The following is a 19,015-nucleotide window of genomic DNA, read 5'->3' as shown; positions in this document are numbered from 1 at the left end:
TTTGCTGGATATATTTTTTTGCCGTTCCTCAACTCTGACCCTTTCGGCGGGGGATTCCAATTCATCGAATTTGCTTGTTATTACTGGTATGCCTCATGTTACCCCATCTTTTAAACCCCACCTCTGCTTCTACCCCCTCTCCTCCCCACTCATTTCACCTTTCTCCTTCCCCATAATTACACTCCCTCTTCTGCTGAAAAAAGGGTTTTCTTTACATTTTCACACTTTTTAAACCATATTGTAACTCAGATTGCCTCATGCCCTGTGGCATCAAAGAAAATTTATATACTGGTTAGGAACCAGTAGCTGGACAAATTTTCATATTTCGGCTCCATTATTTCCTAAAAAAATATTTGACATAAATGAAGCCCACACTGCACAAACTTCAGCTCCTTCTGCATCTGATGTTGTAATCAGCATTGCCTTGTGATGTAAAATATGGGTTCCATGGGGCCTCAAATAGGGTCACAAAAAGAAGTTATTTTCCCCGTGAGGTAAACCAGTAGCCAGACAAATATTTTGACAATGTTTTGCTGTTATTTTGATATCGAAATAAGTAATTCAACTATTTTTACACATTTCTTTATCATTAATCTCTCTAAAAAATGCACATGAAAGATAACCCAACTTTCAGTAGCAGTTATGAAAGCAAAGAGAGGCTAACTATAAAAAAACTCTAATTTCATCTAACACAAATTCTTGATAATTCCAATATAATTAATATGTAGAATAAAATTAGTGCAAAAATCGACAGCCCTGCATTTTATGTAACTATTACTGTGAAATTAAAAGTAGCACATGTTATCAGCAGACAATCAATATATTGTTTAATTATTTCTTCCCCCGCTTGATACCTTTACAAGTGTAAACTACTGCGCATGCGCAATGCAATCTTCATGCCCCGTGAAGATAGAGAGTTGTTTTGCAAATGCAGGTGAGGCATCAACATAAAACCTAACATTATACAGCCTTGTCATATAGTGGCTTGTTGTAGACATGAAGAACAAACATCCAAATGATCCAGATGAAACAATTACGCGAATAACGCCAAAATAAAGCGGTTATTACATGTGTCCGGAAATTGGTCCTGTCTGGATACTGGTTCCCAACCAGTAAATAGATATTTTTTATTTCTCACACCTACTTTTATCTCCTTGGTATAACTCATACCTCCTCACAAGCCCCACACCACCAGATTTTTGAAATTTAGTTTTAATCCCCTGCAACAAGTGGTGGAGGGTTATAGGAATGGTCTCCGTCCGTCCTTCTGTAACACTTTCGTGTCCGCTCCATATCTCCTAAACCCCATGAAGGAATTTTATAAAACTTGGGTCAAATGATCTCCTCATCAAAATGATATGCAGAACTTACGAATCAGCCATGGCGGCTCAAGGTCAAGGTCACATCTTAGGGTCAAAGGTTTGAGCCTTCCATTTTGTGTCCACTTTGTATCTCCTAAACCCCTTGAAGGATTTTCAAGAAACTTGGGTCAAATGATCACCTCATCAAGACGTTGTGCAGAATTCATGAGCCACCCATGTCAGTTTAAGGTCAAGGTCACTGCTTAAGGCTTACCCTTCCACTATCCATAGCAGTGGCGGGGGATTTAGCTGTCTTTCAGACTGCCTTGTTACATTTCTCTCTCTCTTACATGTTTCTTTGTAAGCATATCATTCCCACCACACAACACGCACACACGTAAACTTCCACCTTTATCAGTGGCAGTATTGTATCATAGTATACCCCCCACCTCTCCAATACACACACAAAGGTAAAAAATCTACAATAATTTATTGCATTTACTGTTATCAGTTTCATTTCTTTGGTAAACATTTTCAAACAGTCCAGCTCTCTGTCCTTAGGGCAGCTTTTGTTTATAAAATCTTTTAGCTGTCCCAGAATATCTGGATCTTAATAAATTGATTGCAGATTTGAACATGATCATGTCCTTATGTATATTTAACAAAGAATGTAAAGGTTCTGGTTTGAATTCAATTTAAATAACATTAATATCACGAAGTATGTCTATTTTAATCATATCTTTTATTTTCAAGTAACAAGAAGTGCAATCAAGTACCAGAGGAGGTCTTGAAAATTGCAGCAAAAGGGGAAATAACTTCAATAAATCTCAGCAAGAATACCTTTACAGAGTTACCTAAAGGGTATGTGATATTCTTATACAGAATATTAAGCTGTTGTTTTATTATTATATAAAGAGTTGGATATGATTGCAACATTTATTTCGTAATGTTTTACCCTTGAGCATAACTGACATTGTATATAAATCATGTGTAGAAGCAAGTATCATTTACATATTGATAATGCACTGATATAATCTATTTCAGAAGTTTGTTTGTTTTGTTAGGTTTAAAGTCTCACCAACACACTTCAGTTTTTCTGTACTTTCCAGCAGACCTTGGTGCCCCTGGTGTATTATTTATGAATTACTTATGAATGGACACCTGGGTAGAAACACCTACCTTCCACAAGTCGCCTTTGGCACATGATGCACAGGTGAGACTCGAATCCATAGAGGCAGGGGCAAGATATTCATGTTAGTGACATTAACTGCTACTTGGCCATGGAGGCCCATACCAATTTCCGAAGTTTAAAATCTAGTCTTTTTATGTAGGTAATTATCAACTGATTTTTGTCATTTGATGTTTGTCTGTTTTCAGAATAATGTTAGTGTCAGATCATTTAAAGGAGCTGAACTTAGGATTTAACAAATTGACCTCACTACATTCAGATATTGGTCTTTACTTCAAACTGACTTTCTTAGATCTGAGGTAAGATTTAACAAACTGACTTGTTACATTCAAATATTAGTCAGTACTTGAGCCACACCATGAGAAAACCAGCATAGTGCATTTGCGACAGCATGGATCCAGACCAGCCTGTGCATCTGCGCAGTCTGGTCAGGATCCATGCTGTTCACTAACAGTTTCTCTTATTGCAATAGGCTTTGAAAGCGAACAGCAGGCTGGTCTGGTTTCATGATGGTTGCAAATGCACGATGTTGGTTTTCTCATGGTGCGGCTGACTTAAACTGATCTTTTTCAATGCTAATAATACATTTTTCGGATGGCAGTGTCTTTGTTATCCTTTATTTTGGTTACCCTAAGCAGCTGTTTGTGTCTTTTCATGGGCTCTTATAAGATTTAGAATTACCAATAGTTAAATTCACATTATGATTATAGGCATAAATTCAATGTATCTTTAATACTGCTTGTTCCATTACTCATCAGAGCTCCAGATAAGCTTTTGGTGCAATTGGGTATTTACCAATCACTTTTTGTTTTAATTGGGTATTGGAAATTTGAATTGGGTAAAACTAATATTATTACCCAGCTTTTTGGGGATAAGGTTTGTTTTCTGAGATATTTTTGTTCCGTTGTTTTTTGCACTTTAAATGCAGTCAGACTCGGAGATCAATTTATCCACAATATCCCCAATGATGTGGTCACTACAATATAAATTATGCTCTCCCATAAGATGTTGCCAATTGCCAGTATCGGTGACATTATATCATCACAAACAGATAAGTGTCTTTGTTGAAATACAAAATAATTCTTCAATATCCTTCTGTTTTGTTTGTTTGTGCTGCAACAATGTTTTACTGCAATCTCTTTTGGTACTAGCAGTGGTTTATCAATGTAATTACTGTTTACAAAGCGTCCAAATAACACCGATCAGAGTGAATGGTCCTGTTATTTTTCCGATAAATAGCAACCAGTTCTGTCGTAACGTATAACCAGTCTCTTGTCTAGCGTTCAGATCTTGTACCCATTCTATATTACAGAAAATGGGCTACACAAGGGATTTTTTATGAATTGGATATTAAGAATTTTAATTGCATTTCAGTACGCACACTGTATAAATTCATTTGGGTTTTCTGCAACTTTTATTGCGTAAATACGCAAATACGCAGCTTATTTGGAGCTCTGCATCATACTGAATTTTCAGTATGTTTTCTGGAAAAAGGTAACATGGTAACAAGGTTATGAAATTTTAAGGGCAATAATCAAATGTAAAACAGTAAAAAAAACTGGTAGCTGCCCATGTTGTATGTGTGTTGTTTTTGTTATTACAGGAATAACCAGTTGTCAGACCTACCAAGTGACATGGCGTCTTTAAAGGAAATGAGAGAAGTGATCCTTTCATTTAACAGGCAAGTTTCCATTGTAGATTTTCTGTGAACCATTGTGTAAGTGGCCTACAGTTCTGTTGTATTTTTAGCTCACCTGCGCCAAAGGCTATTGTGATCGCTCACCGTCCTGCGTCCGTCAGTCCATCCACACTTTCCTTTAAACAACATCTCCTCCTAAACCACCTTCCAATTTTGATGAAACTTCACAGGAATGATCCTTGGATGGTCCCCTTTCAAAATTGTTCAAAGAATTTAATTCCACACAGAACTCTGGTTAACATAGCGACGGAGAGGGAAAATTAAAAAAAAATTCTTGTCCAAAACCACAGGGCCTAGGGCTTTGATATTTGGTATGTAGCGTCATATAGTGGTCCTCTATCAAGGTTGTTCAAATTATCCTCCTAGGGTCAAATGTGGCCCCGCCCCGGGGGGTCACATGGTTTGTATAGACTTAAGTAGGAAGAAAATTTAAAAACCTTCTTGTCTGAAACTACAACACCTAGGCCTTTGATATTTGGTGTGTAGCATTGTCCTGTAGTCCTCTACTAAGATTGTTCAAATTATGGTGAAAAGACGCCCCGCCCGGGGGTACATATACAGTTTTGCAAACCGATCTTAACAGTATAGAAATTTGGACCACGTCAGTAACTTTCGATAAAGATTTCTATACTCAACTTTAATGTTCTTAGCCCTAACCTACTGACCTACTTTCTTGTTTTTGAAAAAGATTTGGACCACATGTATAATGTTTGATACAGACTTCAATACTCATCTCGAATAGTCTTAGTCATGACTTACTGACCTACTTTTCCGTTTTTGAAGTTACAGTATAGAAATTTGGACCACCTGTATAATTTTTTTACACAGATTTCAAAACTCATCTTGAATAGTCTTAATCGTGACCTTCTGACCTACCTTCTTGTTTTTGAAGATACAGCATGGAAATTTGGACCACATGTAGAACTTTTGATACAGATTTCAATACTCATCTTAAATATTATTAACCCTAACCTACTGACTTACTTCCTTGTTTTTGAAGCTACTGCAAAGAGATTTGGACCACCTGTATAATTTTTTAACAGATTTCAGTACTTATCTTGAAGAATCTTTACCATGACCGTCTCACCTAGTTAATCCCCCGCCGTGGCGGAGGGATTATAGGAATGGTCTGCGTCCGTCCGTCCTTCCGTCCTTCCGTCCTTCCGTCTGTCCGTCGTTCCGTCCGTAACAAAATCGTGTCCGGTCCATATCTCCTAAACCCCTTGAAGGATTTTCATGAAACTTTGGTCAAATGATCACCTCATCAAGACGATGTGCAGAACCCATGGGTCAGCCTTGTCGGTTCAAGGTCAAGGTCACAACTCAAGGTCAAAGGTTTGAGCCTGCCATTTTGTGTCCGCTCTATATCTCCTAAACCCCTTGAAGGAATTTTATAAAACTTGGGTCAAATGATCACCTCATCAAGACGATGTGCAGAACCCATGAGTCAGCCATGCCGGCTCAAGGTCAAGGTCACAACTTAGGGTCAAAGGTTTTGAGCCTTCCATTTGTGTCCGCTCTATATCTTCTAAACTCCTTGAAGGATTTTCATGAAACTTGGGTCAAATGATCACCTCATCAAGACGATGTGCAGAACCCATGGGTCAGCCTTGTCGGCTCAAGGTCAAGGTCACAACTCGAGGTCAAAGGTTTGAACCTTCCATTTTGTGTCCGCTCTATATCTCCTAAACCCCTTAAAGGAATTTTATAAAACTTGGGTCAAATGATCACCTCATCAAGACGATGTGCAGAACCCATGAGTCAGCCATGCCGGCTCAAGGTCAAGGTCACAACTTAGGGTCAAAGATTTGAGCCTTCCATTTCGTGTCCGCTCTATATCTCCTAAACCCCTTGAAGGAATTTTATAAAACTTGGGTAAAATGATTACCTCATCAAAACGATGTGCAGAAATTATGAGTCAACCATGCCAGCTCAAGATCAAGGTCACAACTAGTGGTCGAAGGTTTGAGCCTTCCATTTTGTGTCCACTCTGTATCTCCTAAACCCCTTGAAGGATTTTCATCAAACTTGGGTCAAATGATCACCTCATCAAGAACTCATGAGTCAGCCATGTCAACTCAAGGTCAAGGTCACAACTGAAGGTTAAAGGTTTCAGCTCTGTATCTCCTAAACCCCTTGAAGGATTTTCATGAAACTTGGGTCAAATGATCACCTCATCAAGACGTTGTGCAGAATTCATGAGTCAGCCATGTCAGTTCAAGGTCAAGGTCACAGCTAAAATCAAAGGTTTACCCTTTCACTATTCATAGCAGTGGCGGGGGATTTAGCTGTCTTTCAGACTGCCTTGTTCTTTTTGTTTTTGAAGCTTTAGCAAAGAAATTTGTTCAAGCAAGCAATTAAACTCAGGTGAGCAATGTAGGGCCATCATGGCCCTCTTGTATATGTTAAAAGGTTACTGGTAATTCTGGTAAGATTAACAAACCATATTTCATCATTGAAATACTGATGGCAAATTCAGTGGAGACCAGCAAAACAAACTAGTTCTATGACTGTTGTTAAATCATTTTAATCGTAAATTATTGTTTGTTTGAGAACCAGATATTATTGTCAGTCTTTTTAGCTCGACTATACGAAGTATGTGGAGAGCTATCCTACAATCCCCAGGTTCTCTGAAAGGTCAAGGTCACAGTTAGGGGCCAAAGAGCGGGCTCAACATGTTGCCCATGGGCATCTAGTATACATAGAAAGATATAACTTCGCACAAACAGCCACCAATAATAAGATGATTTGTAAAGTTCAAGACTTAGACCCCTGGTTGAAAGGTCAAGATTACAATAAGAGATCAGAGATTTTATGGCATTTTCCTTGTCTAATTGTATCATTTAATGATGAAATAAGTATCATGTATCTTTTCCAGTTTGGAACTTTTGAATTCTGTTACTCCCAAGTTCAATTCTGTGTCCTAACAATGCATAGCAGTGCCAACTGTGACCTATAGACATATTTCTGGGTTTTACTCCCTAGGAGGTCTTTATATAGAGGGCAGTCAGAAGTGCTTGAAAAACACATTATAGATCAACAGCTGAATATCTGTTTTTATTACTCAACAGATTTACCAAACTTCCTGCTGTGCTGTATTCATTACCAAAGTTGGAGATCCTGTTTGCTAACGACAACAAGATAGAGAGTATAGACCCACAGGGAATGAAACAGCTCGCCTCATTGGCTACTCTAGATCTACAGAATAATAATATAGGACAGGTCCCTCCTGAACTGGGCCTCTGTAGTCAGATCAAGTAAGTTTATCTCAGGTAGTAAAATTGACTTAGAAATAAAAAATGAAACAACTCACTTCATTGGTTACCTGAACTTTAATTGATAACAGTATAGGACATATCACATCTTGAGCAGTTTAAACAGATAATTTAAAGGTGATTTCCCCGTAAAGAATGAAATAGTCAACAGTAAAATAGTGATCCATTTTAAACCAGATCAAGTAAATGTACCACAGAATATTGGAAAGCAATTATAAAGCACGGCTCATAGCTGTTGCAGTTTACAAAATAACAAAATAGAACAGACTCGCTCCATATAAATTGGGAATCTGAAACAGTTTAAATAGGTTTACCTCTGTCTTTTTTATCTACATAAAAATAAAGCACCACTAGTTAGGGCTACAGACTGTTAAATAGCTTTTGTTAATAAGATTATTAAGATACGGGAACTTGAATTAAGCTATTCGTTTTTAGCTCACCTGTCACAAAGTGACAAGGTGAGCTTTTGTGATCGCGCGGTGTCCGTCGTCCGTCCGTGCGTCCGTCCGTCCGTAAACTTTTGCTTGTGACCACTCTAGAGGTCACATTTTTCATGGGATCTTTATGAAAGTTGGTCAGAATGTTCATCTTGATGATATCTAGGTCAAGTTCGAAACTGGGTCACGTGCCTTCAAAAACTAGGTCAGTAGGTCTAAAAATAGAAAAACCTTGTGACCTCTCTAGAGGCCATATATTTCACAAGATCTTCATGAAAATTGGTCAGATTGTTCACCTTGATGATATCTTGGTCAAGTTCGAAACTTGGTCACGTGCCTTCAAAAACTAGGTCAGTAGGTCTAAAAATAGAAAAACCTTGTGACCTCTCTAGAGGCCATATATTTCACAAGATCTTCATGAAAATTGGTCAGAACGTTCACCTTGATGATATCTAGGTCAAGTTCGAAACTGGGTCACGTGCCCTCAAAAACTAGGTCAGTAGGTCAAATAATAGAAAAACATTGTGACCTCTCTAAAGGCCATATTTTTCATGGGATCTGTATGAAAGTTGGTTTGAATGTTCGTCTTGATGATATCTAGGTCAAGTTCGAAACTGGGTCACGTGTGGTCAAAAACTAGGTCAGTAGGTCTAAAAATAGAAAAACCTTGTGACCTCTAGAGGCCATATATTTCATGAGATCTTCATGAAAATTGGTCAGAATGTTCACCTTGATGATATCAAGGTCAAGTTCCAAAGTGGGTCACGTGCCATCAAAAACTAGGTTAGTAGGTCAAATAATAGAAAAACCTTGTGACCTCTCTAGAGGCCATATTTTTTATGGGATCTGTATGAAAGTTGGTCTGAATGTTCATCTTGATGATATCTAGGTCAAGTTCGAAAGTGGGTCACGGGCCTTCAAAAACTAGGTCAGTAGGTCAAATAATAGAAAAACCTTGTGACCTCTCTAAAGGCCATATTTTTCATGGGATCTGTATGAAAATTGGTCTGAATGTTCATCTTGATGATATTTAGGTCAAGTTCGAAACAGGGTCATGTGCGGTCAAAAACTAGGTCAGTAGGTCTAAAAATAGAAAAACCTTGTGACCTCTCTAGAGGCCATACTTGTGAATGGATCTCCATACAAATTGGTCAGAATGTTCACCTTGATGATATCTAGGTCAAATTTGAAACTGGGTCACATGCCTTAAAAAACTAGGTCAGAAGGTCAAATAATAAAAAAACCTTGTGACCTCTCTAGAGGCCATACTTTTTATGGGATCTGTATGAAAGTTGGTCTGAATGTTCATCTTGATGATATCTAGGTCAAGTTCGAAACTGGGTCAACTGCGGTCAAAAACTAGGTCAGTAGGTCTAAAATTATTAAAATCTTTTGACTTCCTTAGAGACCATATTTTTCAATGGATCTTCATGAAAATTGATCTGAATGTTCACCTTGATGATATCTAGGTCAGTTTCGAAACTGGGTCACGTGCGGTCAAAAACTAGGCCAGTAGGTATAAAAATAGAAAAACCTTGTGACCTCTCTAGAGGCCATATTTTTCATGAGATCTTCATGAAAATTAGTGAGAATGTTCACCTTGATGATATCTAGGTAAAGGTCAAAACAGGGTCATGTACCTTCGAAAACTAGGTCAATAGGTCAAATAATAGAAAAACCTTGTGACCTTTCTAGAGACAATATTTTTCAATGGATCTTCATGAGAATTGGTCAGAATTTTTATCTTGATAATATCTAGGTCAAGTTCAAAACTGAGTCACATGAGCTCGAAAACAAGGTCACTATGTCAAATAATAGAAAAAACGACGTCATTCTCAAAACTGGGTCATGTGGGAAGAGGTGAGCGATTCAGGACCATCATGGTCCTCTTGTTCATTATGTCTTCCCCTATTGGTGGGGGAGACGTATTGTTTTTGCCTTCGCCGTCTGTTCATATTAAGCTTGTCCGGCTTTCACAGCTCAAACTGTTGGCCGGATTTCGACAAAACCTCACAGCAGTGATCAGTACCGAGCCTAGTTGTGCATATCGCCGGCACGTTCTGCTTTGCTGCACAAAATGGCCACCAGAGCTGAAAATAGAAAAATCTTGTCTGGCTTTCACAAGGTCAAACTGCTGACTGGATTTTGACGAAACTTCACAGGAGTGATCAGTACCAAGCCTAGTTGCATATCTCCGACACATTCCACTACGCTGACAAAATGGCCACCAGAGCTAAAAATAGAAAAATCTTGTCCGGCTTTCACAGGTCAAACTGCTTGACAGGTTTCGACGAAACTTCACAGGAGTGTTAAGTACCAAGCCTAGTTGTGCATGTCATCCACACATTCCACTTTGCTGCACAAAATGGCCACCAGAGCTAAAGGTATACATAGGGGGAAGACAAAAACACCTTCTAGTAAAATTTTTGGTTTGTCTATTTCTTACTGATGGAGTTATTTTGTTGAATTTTAGATCCCTTCAACTGAGTGGAAATGCATTTAGAATACCTCGACCAGCAATCTTGGCAAAAGGAACAAATGCTCTTCTGGAATTTTTAAGAGGTAGAATAGCAGAATGATGCTGGTTGTTGCCATGGTGACTTTATAAAATATTCTGTGCTGAGTCAGCAAGATTTTGGATCTATTCTATCAAACAGAATATCACGAACTGATCTAAAAGCATAGCATGGTAATTTTCATCCTAATAGTTTGCAGTTTACCAGAAGAGAAACTGAATTAACAGATATCAAACTTTTTCTTCATTAAAAGTTATGACGATTACAGGTATATTTGTAACAAAATTATTTTACAATATAGTTCCATTAGATTCTTTGCAAAGGTCACATTGTTTTCAATATTACCTGAAGGTTGTGTTTCATATTGTTTGCAATATTAATTTCTGTAGAGATATTATTTTAATGTTTAAGTGATCATTAAGTATTAAGTAGTTCTGCATGTTTGATAAAACAGAAGTAATTTTGTAACGCCATGACTAGACATTTGGAAATGAAAATGATTTTATGAATTAATGGCAGCCAGTGAGTAAATTTATGAAAACAGCAATGTTACTATCTAAAGAAAAACTATTATATTTCATTATAAAGCATTATTTTATAATGTTAAATAATTCCAAGTTGTCTTAAAATCACTTGAAATGTGTGGCTCTCTTTAATCACAGACAAATATCTCAAAAAAATAAGCACACTGATGTATACATTTTATATACGGTATTATATGTCATATGTTTATTTACAATTGTGAGAAGTTCCATTAAAATCAATGTATTAGAAAAATGTCTTTCCCTGTAGACTCCCATTATGAGAATTTGGACAAGGTCTAAATTCTTCAAATCACTCTACCAAAAAATCTAGCATACAACCCTTTCATTTTTATTTGCTGAATTTTTTAAGCATACTATGAAGAACTACCTTTAGTGATCTTCACAGAGGTTTTATTAAGTATTATTTTCTTTGTGTTAGGATGAAAGAAAAGCTCATATTTGAGTTGACAATAGAACTATTTTATTTACAGTCAGACCATTTGCTTATTATCTGTGATATACCTTTCAAAGTGCTTACATAGAAACTATCCATGTTTACTGAACTAAAAAAGAAATATGTTTATTGTTATTTACATACTTTCTTCTATTTTTTATAAAAAATTGTTTATTTGTAATGTATTTTGTTCAATGAAATATGTGTTCCCTATTTGCTAATAGCACATTTTTTTCCTGATTTGATCATGCACTTGTTTGTTCTTTATGCCAATAAGTTTTGAGAATAAAATTTCATGATTTGTGAACTTCTCGTCTGTCATTTAACAGTTATATTAAAAACGAATGTCTGTCCACTCACAGTTTATTTGGTTGCACTTAAGAGTCATTGGATAGTTTGTGAGTTTGATCCCTATGCAAATTGGTAGAGAGACTTTGTATTTGATACCAAGGTGAAGTGATATTTTCTGGGACTACTTAAACTGAACACAATGCATCTAATGTAATTTGGTCTCGACCTCTTGCTCGTGTTGAGAAGATAGAAGTTACCTGCAGAGAACAATTCACTGCAGTACTTTAAGATCAGGAACTGAACCCCATTACCATAACTGAAATACTGTTTCAACCTGTTCAAAAACAAAAACATTATTCAACAGTGGTGTTATTGCAGATATTTTCATGGATTTGGAACTGTAAAATTCTATTGGCTTTCAAAGAATTTACACATCTGAGCCGACAGTCTGCCCATACCTGTTCCTGCCAGATTTTAAGGAAATCAGAATCTTAGTGCAATGTACAATAGCTAATTCCAGTTTTAAAAAATGTTTAAACCAGTATCAAGAACCAGAGCAGAAACTTAAAAGTGTAGGATGAAATCCCCCTTGTGAAAAAATACTCAATTTGATTTTGTTGGACAGGAACAGAAATTTAAAAGTAACAATTGCACAGATTGTTAAACAGATGAAGCGAAAATCTGAAAGTATTTTAGTAATAGAAAATATAAATATCAACTTGCACTAGTGTGCTGGTAATGAATTATCAGAAGAAGTGGAGCAAATGCTATCGTTTAAGAGTAAAATGTATAGAATAGAGCGATGAAATAGTATTTGTGACCATTTGTTTTGCATAAAATTAACTAGTAAATCTGAATCTATACTATGTTACTCATAAAATACTCACGGGCACTGAGAGTAATACTAGTTAATTAGCATACTCTCATGAGTAAATACCATGCAAGTTGTCCAGAACTCAAGTAATACGGGAGAACTGACACCCAGCACTGATCGTATGACAATGAAATACTTGGTCTGCCAGCCTGGAAATCACATTTATCAGCAACAACTTGTAGACGGTTCGATGCAGATTAACAGTTGAGATTTTGCGGGCATACACCTGTTGCTTTGATTACTGCAAGCTATTGGCCTAAAACATTTTGTGTCTGCTTCAAAAACGATGTGCCGTTTGGGTCATCCTTGTTTTGTCCTTTGACCTGTACATCAGTACGGACGGCGCGATAATACATTGTAAAAAAGCGATAACAGGAGGGATGTTTGACAGTCATTCTTCCGCGATGAGGGGTCTTTTTGTACAAAAGGTTTACCGTATCTTTTTCGATAATCGTCAAAAACGGCATTCCGCGTCATCAAACTGTACACGGTTTTTTTTATACTAAAGACTTCAGAATGGCACATAAATTACACCGAAAAAGGTGTTTGCGACTGGAAGGGAACATAATTGTGCTCCTGTTGTTTTCAGTTGAAAGTCTGGATATATATATGAGCCGCGCCATGAGAAAATCAACATAGTGGCTTTGCGACCAGCATGGATCCAGACCAGTCTGCGCATCCGCGCAATCTGGTCAGGATCCATGCTGTTCGCTAACAGTTTCTCCAATTCCAATAGGCTTTAAAAGCGACGGCATGGAGCCTGACCAGACTGCGCGGATGCGCAGGCTGGTCTGGATCCATGCTGGTCGCACACCCACTATGTTGGTTTTCTCATGGCACGGCTCATATATACCTTCACTCGGCCATATTTATCCACCTCTTCTGCGACGAATCCTACATCGGCGCAGCATTGGAACAAATCACGGCCAGTATGATTCCAATACTTCTTCCAAAAATTGAAATAATTTATTTGAAATGTATTTTAAACATAATGTAATAGACACCGCCTTTCGTGTCGAACTGACCTGATATTGGTAATCTACATTATTTAGAACAATAATTAGCCATTGTCATTTTTGAAATAGAATAGATTGACTTTGATCTATAGTGTATCAAGTTGCCAAAATTAACCAAGTTTATATTTGTATAATATCGAACATAGATTTTTATGGACGTTTAACTTGTGAAGGAATTTAGTGGGTTTACAAAGCAATGGGTTGTTTTTGCTTAGTTTGTGCGGGCGAAGGATTTTGTTCCAATTTTCTTAGTATAATTGTTAGTCTGACATTCTCTTTTCACGTAAGTAAACCGTGTTATTTAAATCAGACGTTTTCTAAGTTCAATTTTCTTCACCGGTTTTTCATATGCCTTACAGCACCCATAATGTAAATCGCAATTATTTTGAAAAATATGGCAACGTTCATGAAATTGTAAAATTACTAATCAGTGTGATAAAACCAGCAGATAAATCGTTCTAAATGTTTATTTAATGGGGACATGTATAATTGCCACTGCAATACTCGGTCACTTGTTTACAAGTGGTCTCTATTCACGAGTTTAATTCATTGCAAATGTATTAATTGATAAAAAAAATAGTGATCTATAGAGCCAGGTGGTCACCGTTCACAGGTTATATTCAGCACAGTACTAACTATTTACTGGGGTCTTGTATAATTATGTTTATTCATGATGTATTAATTCCCTTTGACATTTTCAATCTTTGTGCAGCGTCAGTGTGCAATAAAATCTATGGTCAATTAGATTTTAATTTTGGGGTAATGCATGTTTTTTCGTGTTATAACATCTGCAGAATCCCGATGGATTGGTTGGTGCCCGAGCCCAGCAGGGCGAGAGAACCAACGTTTCCCGAGGGATTCTGAAGATGTTACAATACAAAATGAACATGCGTTAATGCTGTTCTAGCATAAAACGCGTAAAAACTAATAAACGAATAAATAATCTCTCGACGCAATTAAATTTCCATGAAACGCGCGGGAATTGCTTTTCAAGTTGACGTCAAATCCTTTTGAATTATCCGTTTTAGGGTTGTAATGCGTTTACGCTTTGCCACGGAACGCGCATATATAAAAGGTGTTTTAACAGCACGCGAGAGCGAGAGTCTCTGTTAACACACGTTTTCCCTCCTGTTAAAACACCCCTAAAAAGAGACAAGAACTTCAGTTTTATGATAGAATAAAATGTGTTGTCCCCAGAATATAGTTTTAGTTCGCAACAAGTAGTCTCAACTCACTGAAACGTTTTCTACATTTTTATAAATTACTGAGTAGTATTTAAAGAAATAAATGAACGTCAGATCCAAAATTTCAGTGATTTGATTTGACGTGTATCTAAAACTGTGGTTATTTGTTATTTACAGGCTTTTGGTTTCTTCAGTCCGTTCTGGTTTTGTAAAGATGAAGGTTGCAAGCTTAACGGTCTGTATTACAGCTGTGATGGTGGGGATTGCGACCGTGATGGTATGTTATCGTGGTCAGTGTGAAGTCACGTTCCAAACAGCCCGAACTAAAGTTAATTTGAGCGTCAATAGACTAGTATAAATTTTCACATTAGCTATAATTTGGAATTGATTTTGGAAAAGATCATTAAAAAGATGTTGTCCTTTTAGATGAAAGGGTAAACGATATGCCTTAGAACAAAGAGATTTCATCGATGTTGATATTTATGCCGCTGTTATAGTATCCACCGTATAATCGAAATGATTTCCTAAATATCTTTGTTACACAAAACAGTAATATTCAAAGAAAATAAGTTTTTAGAACTTGTATCCATCTAAAACGATGTATAACTGACATGGAATGATTATTGCAGTTTTGTTTTCAGTGAGTCTTTATGAGCAACTTTGTGTTGGATTAGGTGGTGTTTTATTCTCTGGTCCTTTAGGAACACAGAGAAGACACAATCTTACTACGATAGATTTACATTTATTAAGCCGATGTTAGGAGGCATGAGAGGTGTTGCACATTTCGTTACCTCAAGCGAACAGACACAATCTAACAGAGTCTGCTATTACTTTGTTTGGTTACGTTCTTTGCTTCTTAAGGATCTTCTTACAGATTTTACGATTGTAATTTATTCTAATAGCAGCTGATCAGTTTACAACCTACAGCTACTTTCTTTTAAAATATTCTTCTTTTTTCAGTTGTTGATAAACCACTTCTTACTTTAGTGGTGATAATACTCCTCTCCAGCCTGACCCTCACCTTAATATTATGTTGTATTCTACATTGTACAAACTATAAATGGAAGACGATGTCTCCTACAGTCGCTCTCTTCATTGGAGGCTGGTTCCTCATACAAGGTAAACGATATCACATACAGTCGCTCTCTTTATTAGAGGCTGGTTCCTCGTACAAGGTAAACGATATCACATACAATTGCTATCTTTATTAGAGGCTAGTTCCTCATACAAGGTAAACGGTATCACCTTTGTCGCTCTCTTTATTGGAGACTGGTTCATTGTACAAGGTAAATGATATCACCAACAGTCGCTCTCTTTGTTGGTGGCTGGTTCCTCGTACAAGGTAAAGGTTAGAGACCACCAATTGTTTTCCCATAGACTTACATTATAACATTATGGCGTGTATGGCCTTCCATACATCGAAACATGTATATCTAATTACATGTTTTTCAAGAACTATCTTAGTTCTACCAAAATATCGGACGAAAAAAAATGAATAGTGATACTTTATTTGAGCAATTTTCGTGTGAATGGGATGACCCCCTGTTTACATCGTTGGCATGGCGGGGGAAATTCGTTTGATAAAACTTTTTTCAGTACACATTAAAAGTAGCAAATTTTGTCAAAATGTATAATAAAATACTGTAAATGCAGTGAAAAAATATCAATTTTGAAAAAATAATCACTTCCTGGGTTTGTTTACATGACCAATCAGAACGCACAGTCGTTACCTTATTCCCAGGTATACATTTGCCTCATTCCCAGTAAGTTCCTTGTACTTTTTTGAATTGGTGGTCTCTGACCTATACGATATCACCTCTTGTCGCTCTCTTTATTGGAGGCTGGTTCATTGTACAAGGTAAACGATATCACCTCTTGTCGCTCTCTTTACTGGAGGCTGGTTCAATGTACAAGGTAAACGGTATCACCTCTTGTTGCTCTCTTTATTGGAGGCTGGTTCATTGTACAAGGTAAACGATATCACCAACAGTCGCTCTCTTTATTGGAGGCTGGTTCCTCGTACAAGGTAAACGATATCACACACAGTTGCTATCTTTATTGGAGGCTGGTTCCTAGTACAAGGTAAACGATATCACATAAGTCGCTCTCTTTATTGGAGGCTGGTTCCTCATACAAGGTAAACGATATCACCTACAGTCGCTCACTTTATTAGAGGCTGGTTCCTTATACAAGGTAAATGATATCACCTATAGTCGTTTTCTTTATTGTTGGCTGGTTTCTCATACAAGGTAAACGGTATCCCCTATAAACGCTCTCTTTATTGGAGACTGTTTCCTCAAACAAGGTAAACGGTATGGCCTACAATCGCTGTTTTTTTGGAGGCTGGTTCCTCATACAAGGTTAAAGATATCACCTACAGTAGCTGTCTTTATTGGAGGCTGGTTCCTTATACAAGGTAAACGATATCACCTACTGTCGCTGTCTACATTGGAGGCTGGTTCCTCATACAAGGTAAACGATATCATCTACAGTCGTTCTCTTTATTGGAGGCTAGTTCTTCATTCAAGATACAAGTTATCACCTACAGTCACTGTCGTTATTGGAGGCTGGTTCCTCATACAAGGTAAACTATATTTTCTGGCACAGGTTCAACAGACTGTTACGAAGTAAACCATACGATTTTTTTTTATCGTACGGGGGATAGCTAGAATTAATGAGACTTTATTAAAAATCAAAAAACGAAAAAAAAACACTATTTTTATGTCAGTTTCATATAAATATTTTAGCCTTTTCTTTGCAAAAGAAAAAAGACAGTTTTCCACTTAAATATGTATTTTCAGAGTTGCTGACGACAGGTGTACTGATCACCATTGCAATCAAGTATGACCGAATAGGCTGGTCCGCATACGTGTTTACAGTACCAGGAATGATATTTCTCGGATTAGTTTTATTTGTTCTCGTGTACATGTGGTGCTCTCCGCAGAAAACAGTTAATCCATCATGATCATAGCCTTACAGCTACTCTTTCAAATATCCTAACGTTTTTTAATAATATATTTGACATTTAAAATAACGTAAGAAATGAAAACCAGTATTAAATATTTGTAAAGTAAAATACAGTTGGGACGTTGATTTGTTCATCATTTCACAAACGTATATACGCGTTTCTCCTGCGTAACCCGTACATATATATGAAATGTGCGGTAATCCGTTAGAACCACCGTAGTCACCCACCCTTTTCCCTTTAGACTGGTAAGGCCGATACAATGATAATACGATGCGAAAACGCGATATTTATGTTGTACTTTCGCATCGTGTTATCGCATTGATAGTATTATCTCGTCGTTACAAAGTATCTTCGTATCTTATCTAATCTCATCGCATTACTAATCTACAGGACGAAGGGGGAAACAACGATGGCGCTAACGGAACACCGTATAAAAACCGTTCGCTGAAGCTTTACTTTTGTAAGAATGGAATGATATTATTACATGTAAATTATATAGAAACATGACACAGATATTAACGCCCAATCCCGAAGCGGAGGGTCCTTGTCTATCGGTTAATGTTAGGTTACGGGTTGGTCGCCTATAACATTTATCTTTGGGGTACACACCAGACTATCGAGCTTAATTTATAGGTGTATAAAGTTTCAGTGGAATCTACTGATTTGTTCCGTTTATGATGACAAGACAGCTTTTCAGTAATCATGCCATATATTATCTGCCGTAAAATGAGTCCATGTAATATGTTTTGAATTGAATCTAATTTTACTATGCCGTTACATTGTGTAATATTGCCTTGTTATTAATTTCAAACAAATATACTTAATAATACAATTTTGTAATCTCTTTCTTGCACATCTTAACACCTGCGTGATACAGTTAATGTGATTTATTTGTCTGTGGCCTCGGCAAATCATTTGGCAATATTTGACTGTTACGTTAATACAACAAAGTTTCAAGCTCTAAACTTTTATTGAAAAAAGCAAGGCCACTGTGGGCCTCTGATATGAACATATTGCACAACATAAACTTACAACAAATATTTGGATGATATATATCATTCTGATATGAACTACAGAAAGAAATCGACAATGGTAAAATGTATACATAGTATCAAAAACTTAAGAATACATGTTTATTTCAGTGCATTAACTTTATAGGTCCAGCACCACATTATAGATTGCTTTCATGGAAAACCAAGTTGTATGACCTGAAGAGAATGATCATAACTGAGACACAAGTGTCCAATATATTTGAGACTTAGAGTCTCTAAAGACTGACATCTGGCC

At 37.0% G+C, this 19,015-nt stretch overlaps 2 protein-coding genes across 2 annotated transcripts in view; both read left to right on the top strand.

Annotated features, from left to right (window-relative positions):
* Positions 1 to 11,702, top strand: part of LOC123525523 (leucine-rich repeat-containing protein 40-like) — a 34,106-nt gene extending 22,404 nt beyond the window's left edge. Inside the window, exons 11-15 of the mRNA XM_045304633.2 lie at positions 2,055 to 2,162; positions 2,679 to 2,789; positions 4,094 to 4,171; positions 7,261 to 7,446; positions 10,375 to 11,702. Coding sequence (XP_045160568.2) covers positions 2,055 to 2,162; positions 2,679 to 2,789; positions 4,094 to 4,171; positions 7,261 to 7,446; positions 10,375 to 10,480 — 589 coding nt within the window. The 3' untranslated portion in view covers positions 10,481 to 11,702. The remainder of the gene's footprint in view (positions 1 to 2,054; positions 2,163 to 2,678; positions 2,790 to 4,093; positions 4,172 to 7,260; positions 7,447 to 10,374) is intronic.
* A 1,984-nt stretch (positions 11,703 to 13,686) lies between these two features.
* On the top strand, positions 13,687 to 18,560 carry LOC123523676 (uncharacterized). The gene is made up of 4 exons (XM_045301326.2): positions 13,687 to 13,859; positions 14,938 to 15,037; positions 15,721 to 15,879; positions 17,562 to 18,560. The coding sequence occupies exons 1-4, from the start codon at positions 13,773 to 13,775 to the stop codon at positions 17,723 to 17,725; spliced, it is 510 nt and encodes a 169-aa protein (XP_045157261.2). The 5' UTR covers positions 13,687 to 13,772; the 3' UTR covers positions 17,726 to 18,560.
* Positions 18,561 to 19,015: the final 455 nt, after the last annotated feature.

This window comes from Mercenaria mercenaria, chromosome 3 (assembly GCF_021730395.1).
Source record: "Mercenaria mercenaria strain notata chromosome 3, MADL_Memer_1, whole genome shotgun sequence".
NCBI classification, from domain to species: Eukaryota; Metazoa; Mollusca; class Bivalvia; order Venerida; family Veneridae; genus Mercenaria; species Mercenaria mercenaria.
This window is presented reverse-complemented; position numbering and strand designations above follow the sequence as displayed.

Bases quoted from the DNA above. Each gene is read 5' to 3' on its own strand.
- LOC123523676 (XM_045301326.2), top strand. From the start codon at position 13,773: ATGGGTTGTTTTTGCTTAGTTTGTGCGGGCGAAGGATTTTGTTCCAAT. The intron at 13,860-14,937 runs GTAAGTAAACCG...TGTTATTTACAG, and splicing joins GTCTGACATTCTCTTTTCAC to GCTTTTGGTTTCTTCAGTCC. The intron at 15,038-15,720 runs GTATGTTATCGT...TTCTTTTTTCAG, and splicing joins TGGGGATTGCGACCGTGATG to TTGTTGATAAACCACTTCTT.